Source organism: Pan troglodytes, chromosome X (assembly GCF_028858775.2).
Source record: "Pan troglodytes isolate AG18354 chromosome X, NHGRI_mPanTro3-v2.0_pri, whole genome shotgun sequence".
Classification (NCBI taxonomy): Eukaryota; Metazoa; Chordata; class Mammalia; order Primates; family Hominidae; genus Pan; species Pan troglodytes.
Genome location: NC_072421.2, coordinates 120,984,792 through 121,004,717, shown reverse-complemented (window position 1 = coordinate 121,004,717; position 19,926 = coordinate 120,984,792). Strand labels below are relative to the sequence as shown.

Here is a 19,926-nt window from a genome sequence, read left to right as displayed (position 1 = left end):
ACAACTTCAGCAAAGTTTCAAGATACAAAAAATCAACGTACAAAAATCAGTAGCATTTCTATACACCAACATCTGAGCTGAGAGCCAAATCAAGAATGCAGACTCATTCACAATTGCCACAAGAAGAATAAAATACCTAGGAATACAACTAACCAGGGAGGTAATAAGAATTACAGAACACTGCTCAAATAAATCAGAGATGATACCAAAAAAATGGAAAAAAGGCCAGGCGCGGTGGCTCACGCCTGTAATCCCAGCACTTTTGGAGGCTGAGGCAGGTAGATCTCGAGGTCAGGAGATCCAGACCATCCTGGCTAACACGGTGAAACCCCATCTCTACCAAAAAGCAAAAAATTAGCTGGGTGTGGTGGCGGGCACCTGTAGTCCCAGCTAGTCAGGAGACTGAGGCAGGAGAGTCGCTTGAACCCGGGAGGCGGAGGTTGCAGTGAGCCGAGATCGCACCACTGCACTCCAGCCTGGGTGGCAGAGCGAGACTCCATCTCAAAAAATAAAAAAATAAAAAAATAAAAAAATTCCATGAATTGGAAGAATCAATATTATTAAAAGGCCATACTGTCCAAAGCGATTTGCAGATTCAATGCTACTCCTATCAAACTACCAACCACATTTTCCACAGAATTAGAAAAAACTATTCTAAAATTCATATAGAACAACAACAACAACAAAAAGCTCGAATAGACAAAGCAATCATAAGCAAAAGGACAAAGCTGGAGGCATCACATTATCTGACTTCAAACTCTACTACAAGGCTACAGTAACCAAAACATCATGATACTGGTAAGAAAGCAGACTCACAGACCAATGGAACAGGTTAGGGAACTCACAAACAAAGCCACACACCTACAACCATCTAATCTTCAACAAAGTTGACAATAACAAACAATGGTGAAAGGACTGCCTATTCAAAAAATTATGCTGGCATAACTTGGTAGCCCCATGCAGAAGGTAAAAACTGGACCCCTTCCTTTCACCACATATGAAAATCAACCCAAGATGGATTAAATATTTAAAGGTAAAACTTAAAACTATAAAAACCCTGGGAGAAACCTAGGAAATACCATGTTGGACATAGGCCATGGCAAAGATTTCATGACAATGTCTCCAAAAGCAATTGCAACAAAAGCAAAAATTGACAAATGGGACCTAATTAAACTAAAGACCTTCTGCACAACAAAATAAACTATCAATAAAATAGACAACCTACAGAATGGGAGAAAATATTCACAAACTGTGCATCAAACAAAGATGTAATATCTAGAACCTACAAGAACTTAAACAGTTCAATAAGCAAAAAACAACTCCATTAAAAAATGAGCAAAAGACAAGAACAGACACTTCTCCGAAGAAGACATACATGTGGCTCACAAGCATATGATAAAAGCTCAACATCACTGATAATTAGAGAAATGCAAATAAAAACTACAATAAGATACCATCTCACACCAGTCAGAATGGCTATTATTAAAAAGTCAAAAAATAACAGATGCTGGTGAGGTTGCAGGAAAAAAGGAACTCTTATACATTGCAGATAGGAAAGTAAATTGGTACAGCCACTGTGGAAAGCAGTTTGCAGAATTTAAAGCGGAACTACCATTTGACCCAGCAATTCCATTTTTGGGCATCTACCCAAAGGAATATAAAGTGTTCTACCATAAAGACACATGCACGTGTATGTTCATTGCAGCACTACTTACAATAGCAAAGACATGGTATCAACCTAAATCCTTATCAATGGTGTTACATATACACCATGGAATACTATGGTGTTATAAAAAATAATGAGACCATGTCCTTTACAGCAATATGGATGGAGCTGGATGCCGTTATACTAAACAAATTAATGCAGGAATAGAAAACCAAATACCATATGTTCTCACTTATGAAGGGAGCTAAACATTGAGTACACATAGACACAAAGAAGGGAACAATAGACACTGGGTCCTACTTGAGGGTGGAGGGTGGGAGGAGGATCAGGGTCAAAAAACTATCACTTACTATGCTTATTATGTGGGTGACAAAAGAATCTGTACACCAAACCCTTAATGTTAAAAATGACATGCAATTTAACTACATAGAAAAACCGCACATGTACTCCCTGAACCTAAAATGAGTTTGAAACAAAAAATAAAAATAAAAAGTTGCATATGACTAGGTCTTAGTGAATAGCAACAAGGGTGAAGAAATTGGCAGGTGGCAGATTATAAGCAACTTTTATGGTAAAATAAAGAGCTGGTGGCTCATGCCTGTAATCCTAACAATTTGAGAGGCCAAAGCAGGAGGATTGCTTGAGGCTAAGAGTTCAAGATCAGCCTGGGGAATATAGTATGACTTAGTTTTTAACTAAAAATGTTAAAAAAATTAGCCAGGCATGGTCCTTGTTACTCAGGAGGCTGAGGTGGGAGGATCGCTTGGGCCCAGGAGTTCAAGGCTACAGTGAGCTATGATGATGCCTTTGCACTCCAGCCTGGGCAACAGAGAAAAACCCTGTCTCTCTAAAACCAAAATTAAACACATAAATAATAATAAAAAAGAGCTTACTCATGTGCCAAAGAGCAATAGGGACCCACTGATGCTGAGGAGTGATGAGATCAGGAAAAGTCACTCTGGTTGCAGTGTGGAGCATGAATTGGAGGGACAAAAACCTGGAAACAAGAGGGACAGCTAAGAGGATATTATATTAGGCCACATAGAAACTGTTATAAGTTCAAACTAAGGTAGGGACTCATATAAGTAGATGGATTTCAGAGATATCAGAGAGATTGAATCATTGGAACTTGATTCAAGATAAGAATGAGGGAGGGAGCAGGCAGAGTTGATTTCCAGGCTTCTGAATTTGGTGACTGGATTTACAGTGGTGATTGATCCCCTCTCCCACCATTGTGTCTGTATGACCCAACTCTCTGTGACAGTGGAAAGGGTATTTTAGTCTTCTCTAGCCACCATAACAAAATACCACAGACTGAGTGGCTTAAACAACAGAAATTAATTTTCTCACAGTACTGGAGGCTGGAAGTTCAACATCAGGGTGTGAGACTGGTCAAGTTCTGGTGAGGGTTCTCTTCCTGACTTGTAGATGGCCACCTTCTTGCTGTGTGCTCACATAGCCTTTCCTCCATGCATGCATGTGGACTGAGAGATCTCTGTCTCTTCCTTTTCTTATAAGGCCACCAATCCTATCAGATTGGTACCCCACCCTTAAGACCTCATTTTACCTTAATTACCTCCTAAAAGCCCTATCTCCAATCCAGTCATATTGGGGATTAGAGTACAACATACAAATTTTGGAGGAGACACAGTTCAGTCCATAGCAAAAGGTAAAAAAAAAAAAAAAATCTAAAACATGGGTTGCTTAGAGTTCTCTGAACACTTACAGAAATACATATGCTTGGGTATATATAAACTGAACACGCAAACTCCCCACCTGTTCCTTTTTTGATTCCACCCAGGTTTCATCTAATATCTCCCTCAGAGTGACCATAACCACCTCCTTGTATTGCTTTGTTCTGGGGAGTGATTTGGGACCCTTGGCTAGCATGCTCAGGGCTTGCACATTCCTTCCTTGGTGATAACCCTAGATGGTTTTCCTCCGCAAGAGTGCAAATCATATTATGATTTGGCGATCCAAAATATACAAAGAACCATATGCTTACTTTTCACTACATCTTATAGCTATACAAGTTGGTGTTAAACTAACCCATCTGCTTTTCCATTGTCATTGTACTGTGGCTTCTGCTTTTGAGTGTAAGTCTGTTTTTTTCAGATTGTCATATCCACCAATTTTAAAGTCCATTAGTTTTATTTTTATATTTAATTTGACTCCCCATCAATGGTGTTTTAAATCAAGAGAGGGATTCTTATAGGGAGCTCTGGTTTAGCAGTGGGGCGAGGGCAAGAGAACACACAATAGTTTCTGTGTTGGAAATGTCAAGTTTGACATGCTTATAGCATAATCCAAGTGAGGGGGGCTCCTATAGACATTTAATTATACTTGTTCAGAGCTCACGAGAGAGTTTTGAGATAGAAATGAAGACTTGAAACACATCATAATGTAGGTGGAGATGGAAGCCATGGGATAGCACACAAGAAGAGAATATGGAGTGTAAAGAAAGGGGGAAATGTGGTAGAACTTGGGAGAACATTGACATTAAGAGATAGAAGAGGAGACCAGGAAGCAGAAGAAAAATTACCAGTAGCAGGGTAAGAGGAAACCCAGTAAAGAGTGCTGTCATGGAAGTAAAAATAATAGAGATTTCCAAACTGGAGGAGGTTAATGGCATCAAATTCTGGAAAGAGATAAAATAAAATAATGGCTATCAAGTAGGGTAAAGTAGTGATTGGGAAACTTTCTGTAAAGAGCAAGATAGTAAATATTTTAGACTTTGGGCAATACTGTTGCAACTAGTCAACTCTGCCACTGCAGAGTGAATGAAGCCACAGAAAATACATAAGTGAATGGCTGTGGCTGTGTTCCAGTAAAACTTTATTAACAAAAACCAGTGGTGGGCTGGATTTAGCCTGTGTGCCAAAGTTTGCCAACCCTTGCTATAAAGTATGGATTGCAGTTTATTGATGACCTTGTCAAGAGAAGTTCCTGTACAGTGGTGGTGGTAGAAACCATATTGCAATAATTGAGGAAGTGGAGACTGAGGATGCAACAAGCTTTTCTGAAGCTGTACAGTAAATGGGAGGAAATGTGGATCTTAGAGGCCTTCACTGGGTTCAGAGAGGGTTTTCAATCTTTCAGATAAACTCTTGCACTCTCATGGGGGAAGACTGTAATGTTATTTGGGAATATTTATAGAAGTTGTTTCCTTCTGTCTGCTTATATTCAAGCCTCGTGTGAGCTGCTACCAGAGCTTTAATTGACTTGTTCAGGCTTAATGAATATTTATTAGGAAAATTGTAAATCAACCATTTTGCTATAGGATTGAAGCTCAGTGAAACCACTCCTGGGGTAAGTTTTCCAAAGCTGCTGACATGGGGAGAGGATTTTTCTTAGGTTGTCATTGTAGGTTCTTTTACATGTTTATAGCTAGGGCATTGTGAATCAACAAATAAGCAAATACCTCCTGCTCAGAAGGTGGAAAGGCTGGCAAGAAAGTGGTCATTCTGAGGTTCTCAGCAGCTATATGCTTTCAGGGTCCCGGTATGACTCCTCAATTGCAAAGGCTCACAGCTTTTGGGCACGAAGAAAAATTTAGTCAACTCCCCTACCCCCGATTGTATTAGGAAGAGCAAGTCCAAGTGAAGGGGCAAAGGGAAAGTCTTCCTTTTGGGCTTTTAAAAGTATTTTCTCTGAGCAGAGCAATATACATAAATGAATGCAGATTCTTTTCAGTCATCATCTACCTTGTACCAAGACTGTAAGCCCTCTGAGGGTAGGGGCCAAGATTGCTCCTTCCTCATCTGGCAAAGAGAAGCAGAGAGTGTATGCCCTCTCACAACCATCCTGTGCAGGTGACATATGGTTACAATAACAATGGCTGTCAGAGAACTTGGGGAATCTTGCCCATTTGAATGAATTTGTGAACCCTCAGAATTGAGGAGGTTGAGTATATGGCAGTAGGTTTGGGACAGTGATCAACCCCCTAAAGCCTCCCTCAATCTTCTCCTGACAACAATGCTCTCCCTGGAAACCTTTTGAGAAAGTCTGAGTGCCCCATGTTTTCACCGAATGTAAATGGCTAGTCTGTGATTCTTGATCTTAGGTGTGCAGGAAGTCTCCTAGCACTTCATAGCACTTTTAGTTCTGGAGGCAGGTTTCATTAATTCTTAGTGCAACCCACCATTCTCTCCTAAGAGAGAATCTGAATTCAGCTGTGGGAGTGCACAGAACTCCCACACCTCAGCTGCTGAGTTTCATGTCTGCCAAGTGATCTGATAATAAATTGGTCCCAGGAACCTCAGTCCAACAGAGTGAGGACAAAAGGGGAGGGGTATGGTTCAGAGTCGCTAAAAAGCTCAGGTTTTGAAAGTAACTCTCTCAGTAACAGTAGGTTTTGGTAGTGTTTGTGTTACAAATGGTTTCTGACCCTTGTGAGATAGCATATTAATGCATCTTTTGCTTGATTGAGTCTGAATTCTGAGGAATAATGGTTTTGCTTCTTGCTTCTCAATTTGTTCTCCTCTACGTTCATCTTCTGAAGTCACAGTTGACCCTTTCCCTCATCCAACAGGAGGGAGACGATTTCCTGCAACATTTCTGCCATGATCTTACTAAGGTTTCCTTAAATACATTTGTCCTTCCTGTTTGAAGATTGTTCTGTTGACTGAGTGTGATCAGATGTGAGTCTTAACAGGGCAAGAATACTGATGCAGAGACCAAGAGGAATTCTTCTTTTGTGCACAGGGAGAGTGTGGCATTTGAAATACAAGGCCTTTTTGAAGACCTGATTGGTAAGGTTGACTCTATGTATAAGCAAAATATCTAACTACTTATAGTCCAATTTGAGAAATACTAAAAGCAGCCCCTTTTGTTTCCTCCTTCTTCCAAGGAGAAAAAACCCCAAAATCCCACCTACACCAAAATAGTGCTCCATTATCTGTGACAGCAACTGAGATTAGCTTCTCCTTTAGGGGTAAGGAATTGAAGTGGCTGTTAAAACATAAATCTATTGTTTTGGAGGATCCAGGGACTTTGTTTGGTACTTGAACTGATTTCATCACTCTAATCTAGTCACTGAACTTGCTCCGGAGAATCAATTGTCTTCTGGTAGGACTGCAACAGGTGTCTTAATTTTAAAAAGCAGTTGAAGAGTTATGAAGTGTGAGTGGTTTAACAGCTATTTAGCATTTCAGAGCACAGTGAAAATGGTAGTAATTATGATGATGCCTACAGTAAGCCAAGCTGTCCACAGTGTGATTATATCAGCCTTCACTTCAGAATTTTCTCAGTCTTCCTTTCCCACTCCCATTTTTCTTCTTCTTTAAGCTCTTGCGTTCCTTGCTTCCTAACTCCCTAACCCCAGATATCTTTTTTCCTTGATCTCTCTAGCATCTCAGCTGCACTTTCCTTCTTTTTTGGTTCAGTTGCAAATTATCCCCTCTCCTTTCCTCCTATCATTATCCTCTGTTCTCTAAGGTGGTTATGATATAAGCTGGTGTACATTTAAACACTTGCTTTATTTGTTGGATAAAGTTGTATTACGTGTTCAGAATCTACAAATCAGACTAGATAATTAGCTTTTCATTTCTCTGTCAGAACTATTCTAAAATCAGTATAGTTCTAAATTCATTATTTCTTCTCCCACTCTAGATTAGTGATCCTTGGTGGAATAAACGTTTTCCAGTTAGGAATTATTATTGGTAATTGAAGCAGCAGCACAAAACTTAGCTAAGCAATTAAGAGTACTAGGACATATATGTTATAATGGCATAGGAAAGTAATTGGAAGTGTTTTTGAAGGTCAATAATCTTGAATTTAGGTACTTCTGTGGGAGGTCAGTTGTGGAGATGGGAGAATTGAAGATCAAGTTTAGAGCCAAGACAGGCCTCTGGAAAGGAGTCCCAAAGGGTGGAGGAGACAAAGAATGGGACTGGAAGATCCTAAAGTTAAACTAATCTCAGTTCTTGGCTGTATGGTTTTGCTTAAGCTAGGGGTCTGCGCCTGACTACAGTTGCAGTTGGGGTGGGGAGAGGAGTAATCCTTTGTGAAAGTCACCAGTAAGGTGACTGTTACATCATTGGCAAAGCTTCTAGGGGAAGTCAGTTAGTGAATAACTTCTTGGCATCTGCATCCAAGTAAATTTTAAACATCTAGCCAAAGCACAGAAACAGAATTCTTTCTTTACAATTTTATTTACAAAATGTATTAAAACTTTGTACAATACCTCATGGCAATGAGGCTCTGTAATTTATGCCCACACATGCAATTTACGCTTTTATAGCCATTAGTTTGCTTGGCAATTTTTCTGTTCACTGAAGTACAGCTTTAACAACAAAAAGAAAAGAATTGGAAAAAAAATCCTCAAGTGACTACTGCCAAACTCCCATAGCTTGAAGTTAGTAGCAGAAATTTGAAGCAATCAACTTTTTTTTAAACATGCAAGTTTTTTTAAAAAATAACAAACCAATTTACCCGCCTCTTCATCTCAGTGACGTTTCCTCTCTGAAAAACTGATTTGAGTTAATAAACATACATTTTTCTTTATACAGTGCCTATGAAAACATTTGTGTGTAGGTTGGTTGGTTTGTTTTATACAACTTCATGTTCACACAGCGTGAGCTTCCCGCGCTGGGACATTATAGCATTCATAAGTTGAAAATCACAGTTTCATGAAAACAAAACAAAACAAAAACACAACAGCTTTCTTTTTTTGTTCAATACCATTTGAAATTTGACAAGTGAGTTGTTTGCTTATGACACCATTTTTGGAATGAAAGTTTATATTACACTTTTCTGGAAACATTTCGTTGGAACGATACTTCTTCCTTTCTTTTCTGAAGACAAGAGCAAATATGCAGCGAGTCAACTAAGCATCTAAGGGTCACACTTGGGAAATGAATGCGAGCTCCTAGTTTTTGCAGTCTGGAAACTTCCCAATGCACGTTATCGATGAGAGCAAACTACTGAACTACAGGAAGCATACGTCGTTATATAGGAGGTAATTAGTGAGTGGAGACTATTTCTTCGGACTGTTCTGATGATGCCAACGGCAGGTATGCAGTTAGTTACTTGATAGCCCATGGAGCAGTGGAGCGATCTGAGAGAGTCAATAGAGAGACTGCTCCAAGCAAGGATCTGGAAGTGATGCTGAGGCCCTCAGATTAGCAGTAGGTTTGGGAATGCATTTTAGTCTTTGCAAACTAGAAAAGGACACATGCAGTCCGATGGAGAGCCATGGGCGGTAGCAGGCAACAGCTAGTAGGACAGACCTAGCAAGAGTAAAGTCAGACTGAGAACTGTGGTCTGAACCTGCTGTCCCGCCTTGCAACGCGGTCCTGTCTCCGTGGTGTACACTTGAAAGGCATACTTAGCAGAGAAAGCCGAGCTAAACACAGTGTTGTTTCTGAGATATTCTAAACACATCTGGGAGTATAGGCAGCATTTCCCTCACCTCAATGCTAGATACTCAGCTCTATTGACTTAAAATGCACACTGAAGCAAGAAAAACAGATCTGTGAGCTGAAATTCCAGGCTCCTTGGAAAGCCCCGGGATCCATTTTAGGAAAGCACCAAGAGGTATCCTGATAGTGCCCCGTCCCTTGCTACACACAAAGTCAATTTCGAAAGCTCTGTAAATCTCTTCTTTGAGTGGGAAGTTATCAAAGCGTTTTCACAAAACCATTTCAAGAACACAGAGAAATCACTGTTTAGTCCCTTTTCCAAAGTGTTTGAATTTTCTTAAGTGTTGCATTTACATTCTAAAGATATACACATTTCAGCAACATTGAAAGGAAATAGAGTGCACAGAACATCACCACCAACAGGAAATACCAAAAACATCTGGTCAGCAGATCCTAGAAGAAATGCCAGTCCGTCTTCCCAAACACTGGGAGACAGATTTTTTCTTTTTAATCAGGAAGAATTAATTTTTTTAGCTTAGATGGGCCTCTTTGCTGAATTGGAATTTAAATGTGTGTGTGTGTGTGTGTGTGTGTGTGTGTGTGTGTGTGTATTAAAGAACATGGTGTTTGTATACTCTGCAGTGGTATCAAAGAATGGCTTTTGTTGAATTGACTTAATAAGATTTTTTTTCGCATACTGGAATCTTGCATGTCCATTTTTGTTGGTTTTTATTTTAATTATTTTTTTTCAAGCAAAGCAAAAAGATTTCAATGATGTTTTGCATTGTCGCGAGTCTCAGAGTGTTCCATAAGGCACTGAAGGAAAAAAAAATCAGTTTTTCCTATTGAAAGGTCATTGCACCATCAGCAATATTCGTGTCATGCCCGACACCAAGGAGAGTGAAATCTGGCTCAGGATCCTTGAAGCAGCCACGTTTTCGGTGATTTCCTCTCATCACATGCCTCCAGTGGGAAGGGATCTGCAAAGGCAAGGGGATATTTAAATTTGAAGGGGCTTCCTATTAGGAATTGAGAAGTTTATAATGGCTCAGTCTATCTTGGACAAAACTATGGCTGTTTTCTGAAATTGGCATTTCTGGGGTTGCACCTCATTTATTTGACTGGCTTTAGGTGACAGGTCTGGTTACATTCTCTACTATATGTATTGTACTAACGAATATGCAGGTGTTGCAGGAAGTTTAATTCAAGGCTTTAATCACTTATGATGTAGGTATACCAGAAAGTTTCCATGGCATTTTAATACAGATATTCATAAGAACTAAAAGAGTGTATTCTGATTGCAGAACCTATGACAAAGGATTGTTCACCCAGGACAGAGGGTAAACAGTGTTCTATGGCTTACTGAATTGAAATCCATTTTAACTGTGAGAAGAAAATATTTCGCTTATTGCTAGAAAAGTGAGCAATTGTTTCTCTTAGTACCTACAACCTTAGTTATTAAAGTCTGAAAATAGCTCTGGGACTTTAAAGAGACAACAGATTCTAGGAAGAGGCCAGAGCAGTGATACCCATGAAGGGGACTTGGCATCAATGCGGTCTTTGCCCTGACATATAGGCCTGATTGAAATGCTGATAGTGTCTTCTTTTTGGAGGCACTAACTAGTGCAGGGGATTCATTTGCCCCTGATTCTGAATACTGTAGGACACTTTCTTACCTCCTCTTCAAGTTTACATCCCTCTCTTTATCCTTTCATTCTGCACTAATGAAACACTTCCTTTTCTTCTAAGCTAACACCGAATTTTATCCCAAAAGAATGACGTAATTATGATCTACCACTGGCCCTGTAGTAAAAGTATCTGTAAGAAGAATGTCAAATATGCACCTGAAGGCCAAAAGCATCCAAGGATGGTAGAATAAGACTAACATGAAAGCAGACAAACCTCTTCCTTGGCACCCCTAAGTCCTGATTCATATCTATCACAGAAGCTTGGAGAAGTTTTGTATCTGGCAGAAAGAATAAAGTCTCCCCCTGTCTCCCCAGTGGGCATGGGACATCACTAACTAGTGGCATGACTTTGGGAAAGGAACCCAACCTCTCAGTGCCTCTGTTTCCGCTTTTAAATGGGGTCAAATGAACTATTATCACTGATGTAAAAGTCCCTTGGAAGAAAGAACATCATCACCTTGGTTATCCAGAATGCTTTTTTTTTTCCTACTTAACATAACGTGAATTCTTTTCAGCAGCAAAATGTCTCCAGTAAGCATGCCTATGCATAGGCTACAGAAGGAAAGTGGATCACTTTGAAAATGGGCTGCATCAACAAAGCTAATAGTTTTAGGATGACTAAACAGAAAACTCCTACAAGAAAAATGAAAATCTTTTCCCCTAACTTCAGGCCTGTTGAGGTCTTGTAAAGGACAGAGATTTCAAAAATATTTTTGAAGAAACCAAAGAAGCCAGAAGTACTTCTGAACTGCAATTAGGAAATTAGAAATAACTTCCTAAAACAATTAGCACAGTCAACCCTAGGGTGCAGTGAATCTGGAGCACTTGATGGGCAGTCACCTGCCAAGGCATGCTTGGGAGGATACACTTCCAGTGGCTGGTCAGTAACCCAGAGAGGCACCAGGTAGTCAAGAGGCTTTCTGCTCCCTAGTGGGAGCTAAACATGATCTGAGGCCGAGGCACATGTTCCCACAATAAGCCCAGTAATCCTGATGTGACTATCACCCATAGAAAATGAGAAACGACTCCCTCATCTTTCAAGGATGCCCTTTTATTAACCAGATTTCACTAGATCATATTTTTGCAGGTGATTTGCCCTGAGTCATTTTTCCTGAACAATTACTGGTACTATAAACTCCCAAGGTGGGCTCTGATAATTAGTAATAGAAGTAAAATCTCAGGGTACCTCTTGATGTCGGTGCCCCTGGATAGACCCTGACAGATTTAGGCCAACTCAGAGAACTGGAAGCCTAATAACTAGGTAACAAATTAGAAGTCACCAGGAGATATTCCAGACCTTCTTGGGAAATAAAAGATGAGTGGGTGAAGATCTCACTCTTCACTTAACCAACATTCCCCTAATCACATCACCAAATTGGCTGAGGACAACAGAGAGGTTTCAAAGCAGCTTGCTTTATGCCTCTTGACTAACACAAGTGAGGTTTTCCTGGCATCGTATGAGGCTTTTGCTTCTTGTCTGGAGACTTTGTACAGGCTTGGAGGACAGATTTGTTTGCAGATGCTCTTCCCAACCTTTCTTTCACCCTGGAGATGGTTGCCAAGGTGCTAGGTAATTGGGCTATAACCACATTGGCATTGGAGTCTATTAAAATGTGAGTGTTGCCTCAAGTAGCCTGAATTTTGCTTCACAAAAGTGGATCAACTCAGATGAGTAAAGGAAAGCCAGAAGTTGTGGCATATTAGTTTCTGAGACTTTCCCCTCAGGTTTGATGTTCCAGGCCGCCACTTTTGGATGGCAACATTATGTCCTAACAAAGGTTTGCTGATCCCAGTTTCCTTCCTTTCATTTCCTTTCAGTTCCTCCCTCTCTCCCTCCCTCCCTTTCTTCCTTCCTTCCTTCCCTCCTTCCTTCCCTCTTTCTTTCTTCCCCCCCTCCCTGCCTCCCTGCCTCCATCCTTCCTTCCTTCCCTCCTTCCTTTCTTCCTCTTTCTTCCTGTATCTCTATCACTCTTTCTCTCCCTCCCTCTTTTCTTCCTTCCTTTCTTTTCTTAAGTTACATTCTCTGAGTTTATTTTCTCTAGAATCTTTCTACTCCTGGGACCAGCAGCATCTGCATGACCTGGGAGTTTGTGAGAAATCTAGACCCTCAGGCCCCATCCCAGACCTGCTGGATCAGGATCTATATTTTTATAAGGTTCCCACATGAGTTGCATGCACACTAATGTTTGATGAATACTGCTCTGGGGCTTTAATAAGAGTCTGAGGCTATAGTAATTGGATAGTAGGGACATAAATTCTCAGATGGAATAGTTGATAAAGAGTCTGGAGGTCATGTGACCCTGAGCCTTGATGTAATCCTGTTTCAGAAAGATTCTTTCTGGGGAAAGTAGGAGTGATTGAATATTCAATCTTGTGTGGAGTGCATAAGGAATGGGGCATATGGAGGCTTGGTGAAGTTTCTCAAGACTTTTTTTGTGGACAAGTGGAACAGAAACTCAAGATCTGCTCTCCATTTGACAGGATCCCATTAGGATTTCAAGTTTCCTGGGGGACATCAGGCCATGGGTGGTTAGAAGTAGCATGGTTTAGCAAAGATATGGCTATAGGCAGAAGAAGGGCTGGGTTCTAGTCCCAGAACTGCCACTACCTAACTGTGTTGCCTTGAGTAAGTCACTTCATGGGCTGGGTCTTACTGATAATTGCCTGATCCATCTTATCTCAAATGAGCCAATAGATGTGAGAACACTTGGATGACTGCTACACAAATTTAAGGTGTATTATTTATTTGGATGCCAGCACCTCAAAATTTGGGATAATTAAGTTAGATTGAAATTGCTCATGTCCAGCAAGCCTGTCTATGTGTAGGCTACAGAAAGAAAGTGGATCACTTTGAAAATGGATTATGAATCATGTATTAATATTATCCTATAAAAACATATGCCCCAAATTGTAATGGGCCTATGGCACCTACTCAAGAGTAAAACATTTTAAGCACATTGAAACATTAAATGCTTGCATGCAAACAATGCAATTACAGATGAATCCATGTATCGTACATCCACCAATGCAATGGGAACACTGTCAGCAGATTGGTGCAGTGCGCTGAATATGTTGTGGCAAAAGGCAGGAAGAAGGAACAACCAGCAACTTCACTGGACAAAATTATGTTTTCCATGACCAAGACAAATGATTTATTTGAATGAAATATTATTTAAAAATTGGCTAAATGTAAATCCACAGTGTGAACTACAAGAAGGCCAAAACACAAATGCAGCCGGGCATGGTGGCTCACGCCTGTAATCCCAGCACTTTGGGAGGCTGACGCAGGCGGATCACTTGAAGTCAAGAGTTGGAGACCAGCCTGGCCAACATGGTGAAACTCTGTCTCTACTAAAAATAGAAAAAAATTAGCTGGGCATGGTGGCAAGTGCCTGTAATCCCAGCTACTTGGGAGGGTGAGGTGGGAGAATCGCTTGAACCCGGGATGTGGAGGTTGCAATGAGCTGAGATCGCGTCACTGCACTCCAGCCTGGGCGATAGAGTGAAATTCCGCCTCAAAAACAAAACAAAACAGAACACCCCCAAAAAAAACCCCCAAAACAAAACAACAACAACAACAACAAAACACAAATGCACTTGTAGAAATCCCAGCATATTGACATTTACTCATGAGGTCAAAATTGCCTAAAATAAGGGGTATGAAGTTGCTTATTGTTCTGTTCCACTTCAGATAGGCATTTTAGTGATGACAGATGCACTTTAAAGTAACAAGACTATATTCTTTTAAACACGTCCGGAATGGAGACATTATTCTAATTCGAGCTTGCATTTGAACATTCTGAATTATTGGTGGTGTTTGTAGTTGCCAGAGTCAAGGTGGCAACACTCAGGTTCACTGAAGTATGAATTAGGGCTTGGCTAGCAGCTGGGAGCCTAGACTATCCTTTGATAGACACTTACCTGTGCACCAGTTCCAAGGAAGGGACAACAAAAGAACTCAAAGCTTAAGTGAATTATCTCAGACTTATGCACTGTTTACTTAAAAGAACCACCTCTCCCTATGGAAGTGCTGTATTACTTGAGGTGGCAGTGTCTCACCTGTGTACCTAAATTTTTTTTTTTTTGAGATGGAGTCTCGCACTGTCACCCAGGCTGGAGTGCAGTGGCACTATCTTGGCTCACTGCAAGCTCCACCTCCCAGGTTCACGCCATTCTCCTGCCTCAGCCTCCCGAGTAGCTGGGACTACAGGCGCCTGCCACTATGCCCGCCTAATTTTTTGTATTTTTAGTAGAGACAGGGTTTCACTGTGTTAGCCAAGATGGTCTCGATCTCCTGACTGCGTGATCCACCCGCCTCAGCCTCGCAAAGTGCTGGGATTACAGGCGTGAGCCACCGTGCCCGGCCCCTAATTTTAATATCTGTTCCAGAGCAGCTGCTTTCTCTAGAGATGCATTGTCCAATACAATAACCACTGGCCATGTGTGACTACTGAACATTTGATATGTAACTAGTATGAGTCAAGATGTACCATAAGCATAAAATATACCCCAGATTTGCAAGATTAGCGTGAAGAATGTAAAATTTGTCATTCTTTTTTTTGTATTGATAACATGTTGAAAGGATCATATTTTGGATATATTGGGTTAAATAAAATGTATCATTAAAATTAATTTCACTTGTTTTACTTTTTAACATATGACTACTAGAACATTTAAAATTGCACACGTGGCTCATGTATGTGGCTTGCATATATTTTCTATTGAACAATGATGTTCTGGAGAATTGTATTTCCTTTTGGGTCACAGACCACAATTTAATTACAACCATTCTATTAGAAAAGCACCACTGCCTGACAAGAAAGCACAACCATTGTTTTCAAAGAATCAAATGGTTGCAAAGAGACAATGCTTTGAACAATAAACCAAACTAAAAAAAAAAAAAAAAGAAGAAAAAAAGAGATTGACATACAGTAATGTAAAGCTGATTAGTTTACTAGACCTTAACCGTACCCCTAGATCTTAACACTCTCTGTTCCATACACGTTGTAGCCTTCTCTGTATGTAGCATAATTCTGAGTGTTGGTGGCAGGAGCAGGCTTAAAGTTTTGGGTGTTCTTTGTGAGTTTCATGCGTTTGGACTCTGCCCGTGATTTGTAACAGAATTCTATCAAAGCCACCATCATGGCCAGCCCCAGACCTCCGACAAGTATATAGAAAACGCCTGCCACATTGCTCAGGCTCAGAGCGCTGGTCTTGTCCTAAGAGAAATGAACAACGTGATTAGATCTTGGGGAAAACAAAGGCAATGGAACATTATAATATATTACAACAGTACAGGGGAGTTCTAAATTGTAAAATAACTAAACATTGATGTAAGTGTTATGACTCAATTCTGGCAACTGGCTAATGTTTTGCAATGACCAGCAAGATGGTAGATTGTGCCTCTGTTAACAGTCTTGATCCTCACCTAAATGTCCTTTCATCTTGACTCCTTACTTTCCTTAGTGCCTCAAAATGGTGTTCAACAATTAATAAAACAGCACTTGGCCATGGGAACAAAAGAGTAAACACAAGCATAATTTATTCCTCTGCCAGCCTTGATAAACACCGTTTGCCAGAGTTGAGCTGTGACATAATCTCTATAAATGTAACACTCTTTTCATTTGGGAACTTGAAGCACTCTTTCCCCTCTCTGCCCCGCAACACCCCTTTCTCCCTTGCTCTCCCTGTGACAAACTTTGTGAACGACTAGTCTTTAAGATACGACATGATAGTATTAGAGGTTCCTGCTATTTTTATCTGAGGAGTTATTTTGCAAGGGTTTGCTTAAAAAGGGTTAACTCTCCTCTTTCCCCTAGTGGCTGAGAAAATGCTCCCTTTGGAGATTGGCTGCTAAATCTTCATCCTAGTTAAAATCAGGGCAGCAAGTCTTTGTGTTGCTGGAACAAGGGCACAGCACAAAGAATTGGCTCCGTTCCATTTTCCTGAGAGTTTAAGGAAAGTGTCAGAGGATCCATCGGGTCCTAGATTGGCTCCATACAAATCAGAAAGCTTTTCCAGGAGGCTGATGATTTTTTTAAAAATCCAGCTCATTTTTAACTTTTACTCCAGGGAATGTAGAGAATAATTTTTAAAAATTACACTTATTTGCTTTCTTTGTAACAAGGGGGAAAAATTGAGGAAGCCGGTCAGTGACTTTCAGGTCAAACTGTGCAAATCTGACTAAGCTATCTGCCTGTATGAAAAAGCAAAATCTGAACTGCTGAACAATGGAAAGAAAAAAGTTGGTGTCTTGAGCCCTACATTGAGGTAGGACACACCAAGGGCCAGGAGTCTTTCTTTGAAAAAGAAATAAAATAAAATAGCGTTTTGTAGTCTTTTTAGAGGGAATGTAACCATTTTGCTGCTGAATGTAATTGAATGGAATACCCAAATTGTTAAGCCAGTGAATTTTGAGCATCTTATTTAAGTGACAACACAGTGACAGATGATGGCCATTGCTGACACTTAACACTCTAGTTCAGCTGGTCTTGGTATCATTTAAATAATTAAAAGTAAAGACAATATGGCCGTGTCCTTCTTATCCTATTTTCATAGAAGCCAGTCCTATACTTGTTTACTTTAATAAAAGGTCCAATTGAAATTAAATTGCATTCAGAAACGGGGTGTGGGAATGCCTCATATTCACAACAACCTTGCAAATAGTCACTCTTTTAGGATGAATGACAGCTAGACAAGTAGTAATAATTTCTGTCACATATGAAATATTGGATTATCTCTTTAAGGAGACTGGTGAGGCTATCTGCAAGGATGTTCCACAGTCCATTGGGAAATAGACCAATTTCTGGTAACCCTTCCTCTGCCATTAGATTTTTATATGTATATGATATTTAATGGGGGGAGAGGTCCTTTGACATAACCCATGTAAGCTGTGACAAGAAGAACAGTTTCAAGTTCCATGTATTATTTAAGTTTCACAAGAGTTATAGAATTCCCTGATGTGGGATGTAGAAAACCAGTAGCAAAATGGTTCATTGCACGGGGAAAATGAGTGGCATTTCATGAAATGAATTAACTGATACCACGATATTAGTCCAAAAAAAGGAAAGGCAAAAATTGAAACTAAAAAGAACTTTCTTAGGGGAGCGAAGGGGGGCAGGAAGGAGGCGGGGAAGAGTGTTTCATGCTTATCAATGTGATGTTATCCTAACGATGTATACCTTTAAGGAGCATGCGACTAAATTTTAAAAGTATTACGTACAGAGATTCAAATGACACCTTTGGAAGAGAGAAGTGTGACAGACTTAATGAGATTCGAGATCCAAATTAATGCTGAACTCAATACAACAGCAGCTGGCAGGAGGCTAATCATTCTGCTTACAGAGACCAGTCTTTGTTATTTATTCGTTTGACTGTTTTCAGATGGGATTGACATAATATATTAATAACCAAATGCATTTATAACTACAAAGTCTCTGACACTGTAAGAGGTTAAGAGAAAGTACTGTCACAAATAAATCTTTCTTTTTTTTGGTGGTTGTTGTTATTGTTATTATATTTTCTCTTTGAACTTTTGAAATGTGAAATACAGTAAAACCCCCTTATAACACAGTTCATTATTTTATAACTTTGGAAATGCAATAGGCCAGATTGAGTTTCCTAATCATCATAACTGTTCTATAGAGTCAACAACTGATGTCATGTGGCAGGCCTCTGAGGCTGGCATTTGTCTTATTCCTTTAGCACTGTTGTTATAAAGGGGTCCCACTGTGTCAGGGAGTGTGTGTTGGGAAGGAAAGCCGTTTTAGGGTAGAAAATAAACAGTGGGTCAAAATGTGATTGCTAATCAGTACAAAAAGACCTTCAGCGACTGACCTTACTCCCGGAGTCCTTGGCTCCACATTCCCCCTTATCGTACCACCATTTGTTTTTCAGCTTGTCTAAGATGCCTTGTTCACTGAGTTTCAATACTGCAAGGTTTACAGGCGTTCTTCACGTGGGAAATAACATAAATAACATTATATTATGTTATTTTATGTTATTCAAGCTTCAAACTACTTTAAAACTATAGAAAGCGATAAAGCAGGGGGCCCTGGCCACAGAGTAATTTTAGACACTGCAGGCAACCTGAGCATTACCTTATAAAAAGTTAACACTACAGCAACGCTATATTTACCAGGGCCTGCCCATATCGCTTTGAGTAATCGGCACACACTGTTAAATAATGAGGATAGAAAAAAAGGCACTCCTCAGATAGGTTGTGTGTGGTGAGGAGGGTCTCCCCTCAGGTGACAATCGTCGGCGGCAGCTTGCAGTAGCTTTGTGAAGGAGATGTGTTAAGTTTGATCTAACTGGGTGTCTTGTTGTACTTCCAGACAGAAAGCAAATTTTATGGAGGAGTCGGGAAAAGGACAGACCCAGAAGGGGAAGTGTTTCCATATTGTGGACCGAGACAAATGGATAAATCCGAACAGAATTGAAAATAGATTCTACATAAATAACATGCCTTCTAATTAATTGTCCTTTATCACACAAGTCTGTTGCCCAGCTGAAAATGATCTCAGAAAGAACTGTACCACGTACATATTCTTACTCCACAAACATGTAGTCGAAATTCTTATGCACATACTGGTCTTAGTATTAAAGGTATATTGTGGACCTCTGTTTTGGATAAGGGGAGTATTTTCAACAATGTAAAAACTGGTCTATGGATTGTTTCTGAGTTACTGATTGGCTGTCCTTCTAATATGGCCATATGTCTGTGGTCAACTTAGATCACCAGAGGGCAAACCAGATTGTTTCAAAATGGATTATTAATATGGCAGGACCTAAACCAGCAAAATGACTCTGCCACTGTTGGGTAACGCTGTAGAGAAATAGTTTAATTGTTCTAGTAAGATAAGACTTCCTCAACTAAGAGGCTAGTACATATCCCCAGGAGGCCAGGCCACTGCTCCTTAGTCCTTCACTGCTTAAAATATAAGGACTGCATTCAGAGCCACTGGGCAAGTGCCCAAAACCCTACTGGTTCTAGGATAAAGATTTTCTCCCTTATAAATCTCTTCAGCTGTAAAATGGGAATAATGACCTTTATCCTGTCTTCTTTCTAGAGCTATTAGATTTTAAATGAAGAATCTTTAATGACTTTGGATAAAAAATGCACCATGTAGAGAGGGTGGCATAATTCTGAGGCAATAAACTGTCTGTTCACATTCATGGGAGCAATATTGCCAAATATTAGTGCATGTTG

At 40.1% G+C, this 19,926-nt stretch overlaps 1 protein-coding gene across 7 annotated transcripts in view; it reads right to left on the bottom strand.

Moving 5' to 3' along the window:
* Positions 1-7,799: 7,799 nt before the first annotated feature.
* GRIA3 (glutamate ionotropic receptor AMPA type subunit 3) overlaps positions 7,800-19,926 on the bottom strand; it is a 307,537-nt gene continuing 295,410 nt past the window's right edge. For 5 of the 7 annotated variants that reach the window (XR_010154884.1, XM_054676683.2, XM_063804853.1 and 2 more), the window contains 3 exons: positions 18,552-18,666; positions 15,687-15,934; positions 7,800-10,007 (listed from right to left, as the gene is read on the bottom strand). Coding sequence is in view for 6 of the 7 variants with exons in the window: in XM_054676683.2 (XP_054532658.1) it covers positions 15,689-15,934; positions 18,552-18,666 (361 nt within the window). In the remaining variant the exon portion in view is untranslated. Of the gene's footprint in view, positions 10,008-15,675; positions 15,935-18,551; positions 18,667-19,926 lie in introns of all 7 variants that reach the window. The other 2 variants (XM_016943287.3, XM_003317663.3) reach the window with 2 other exon arrangements.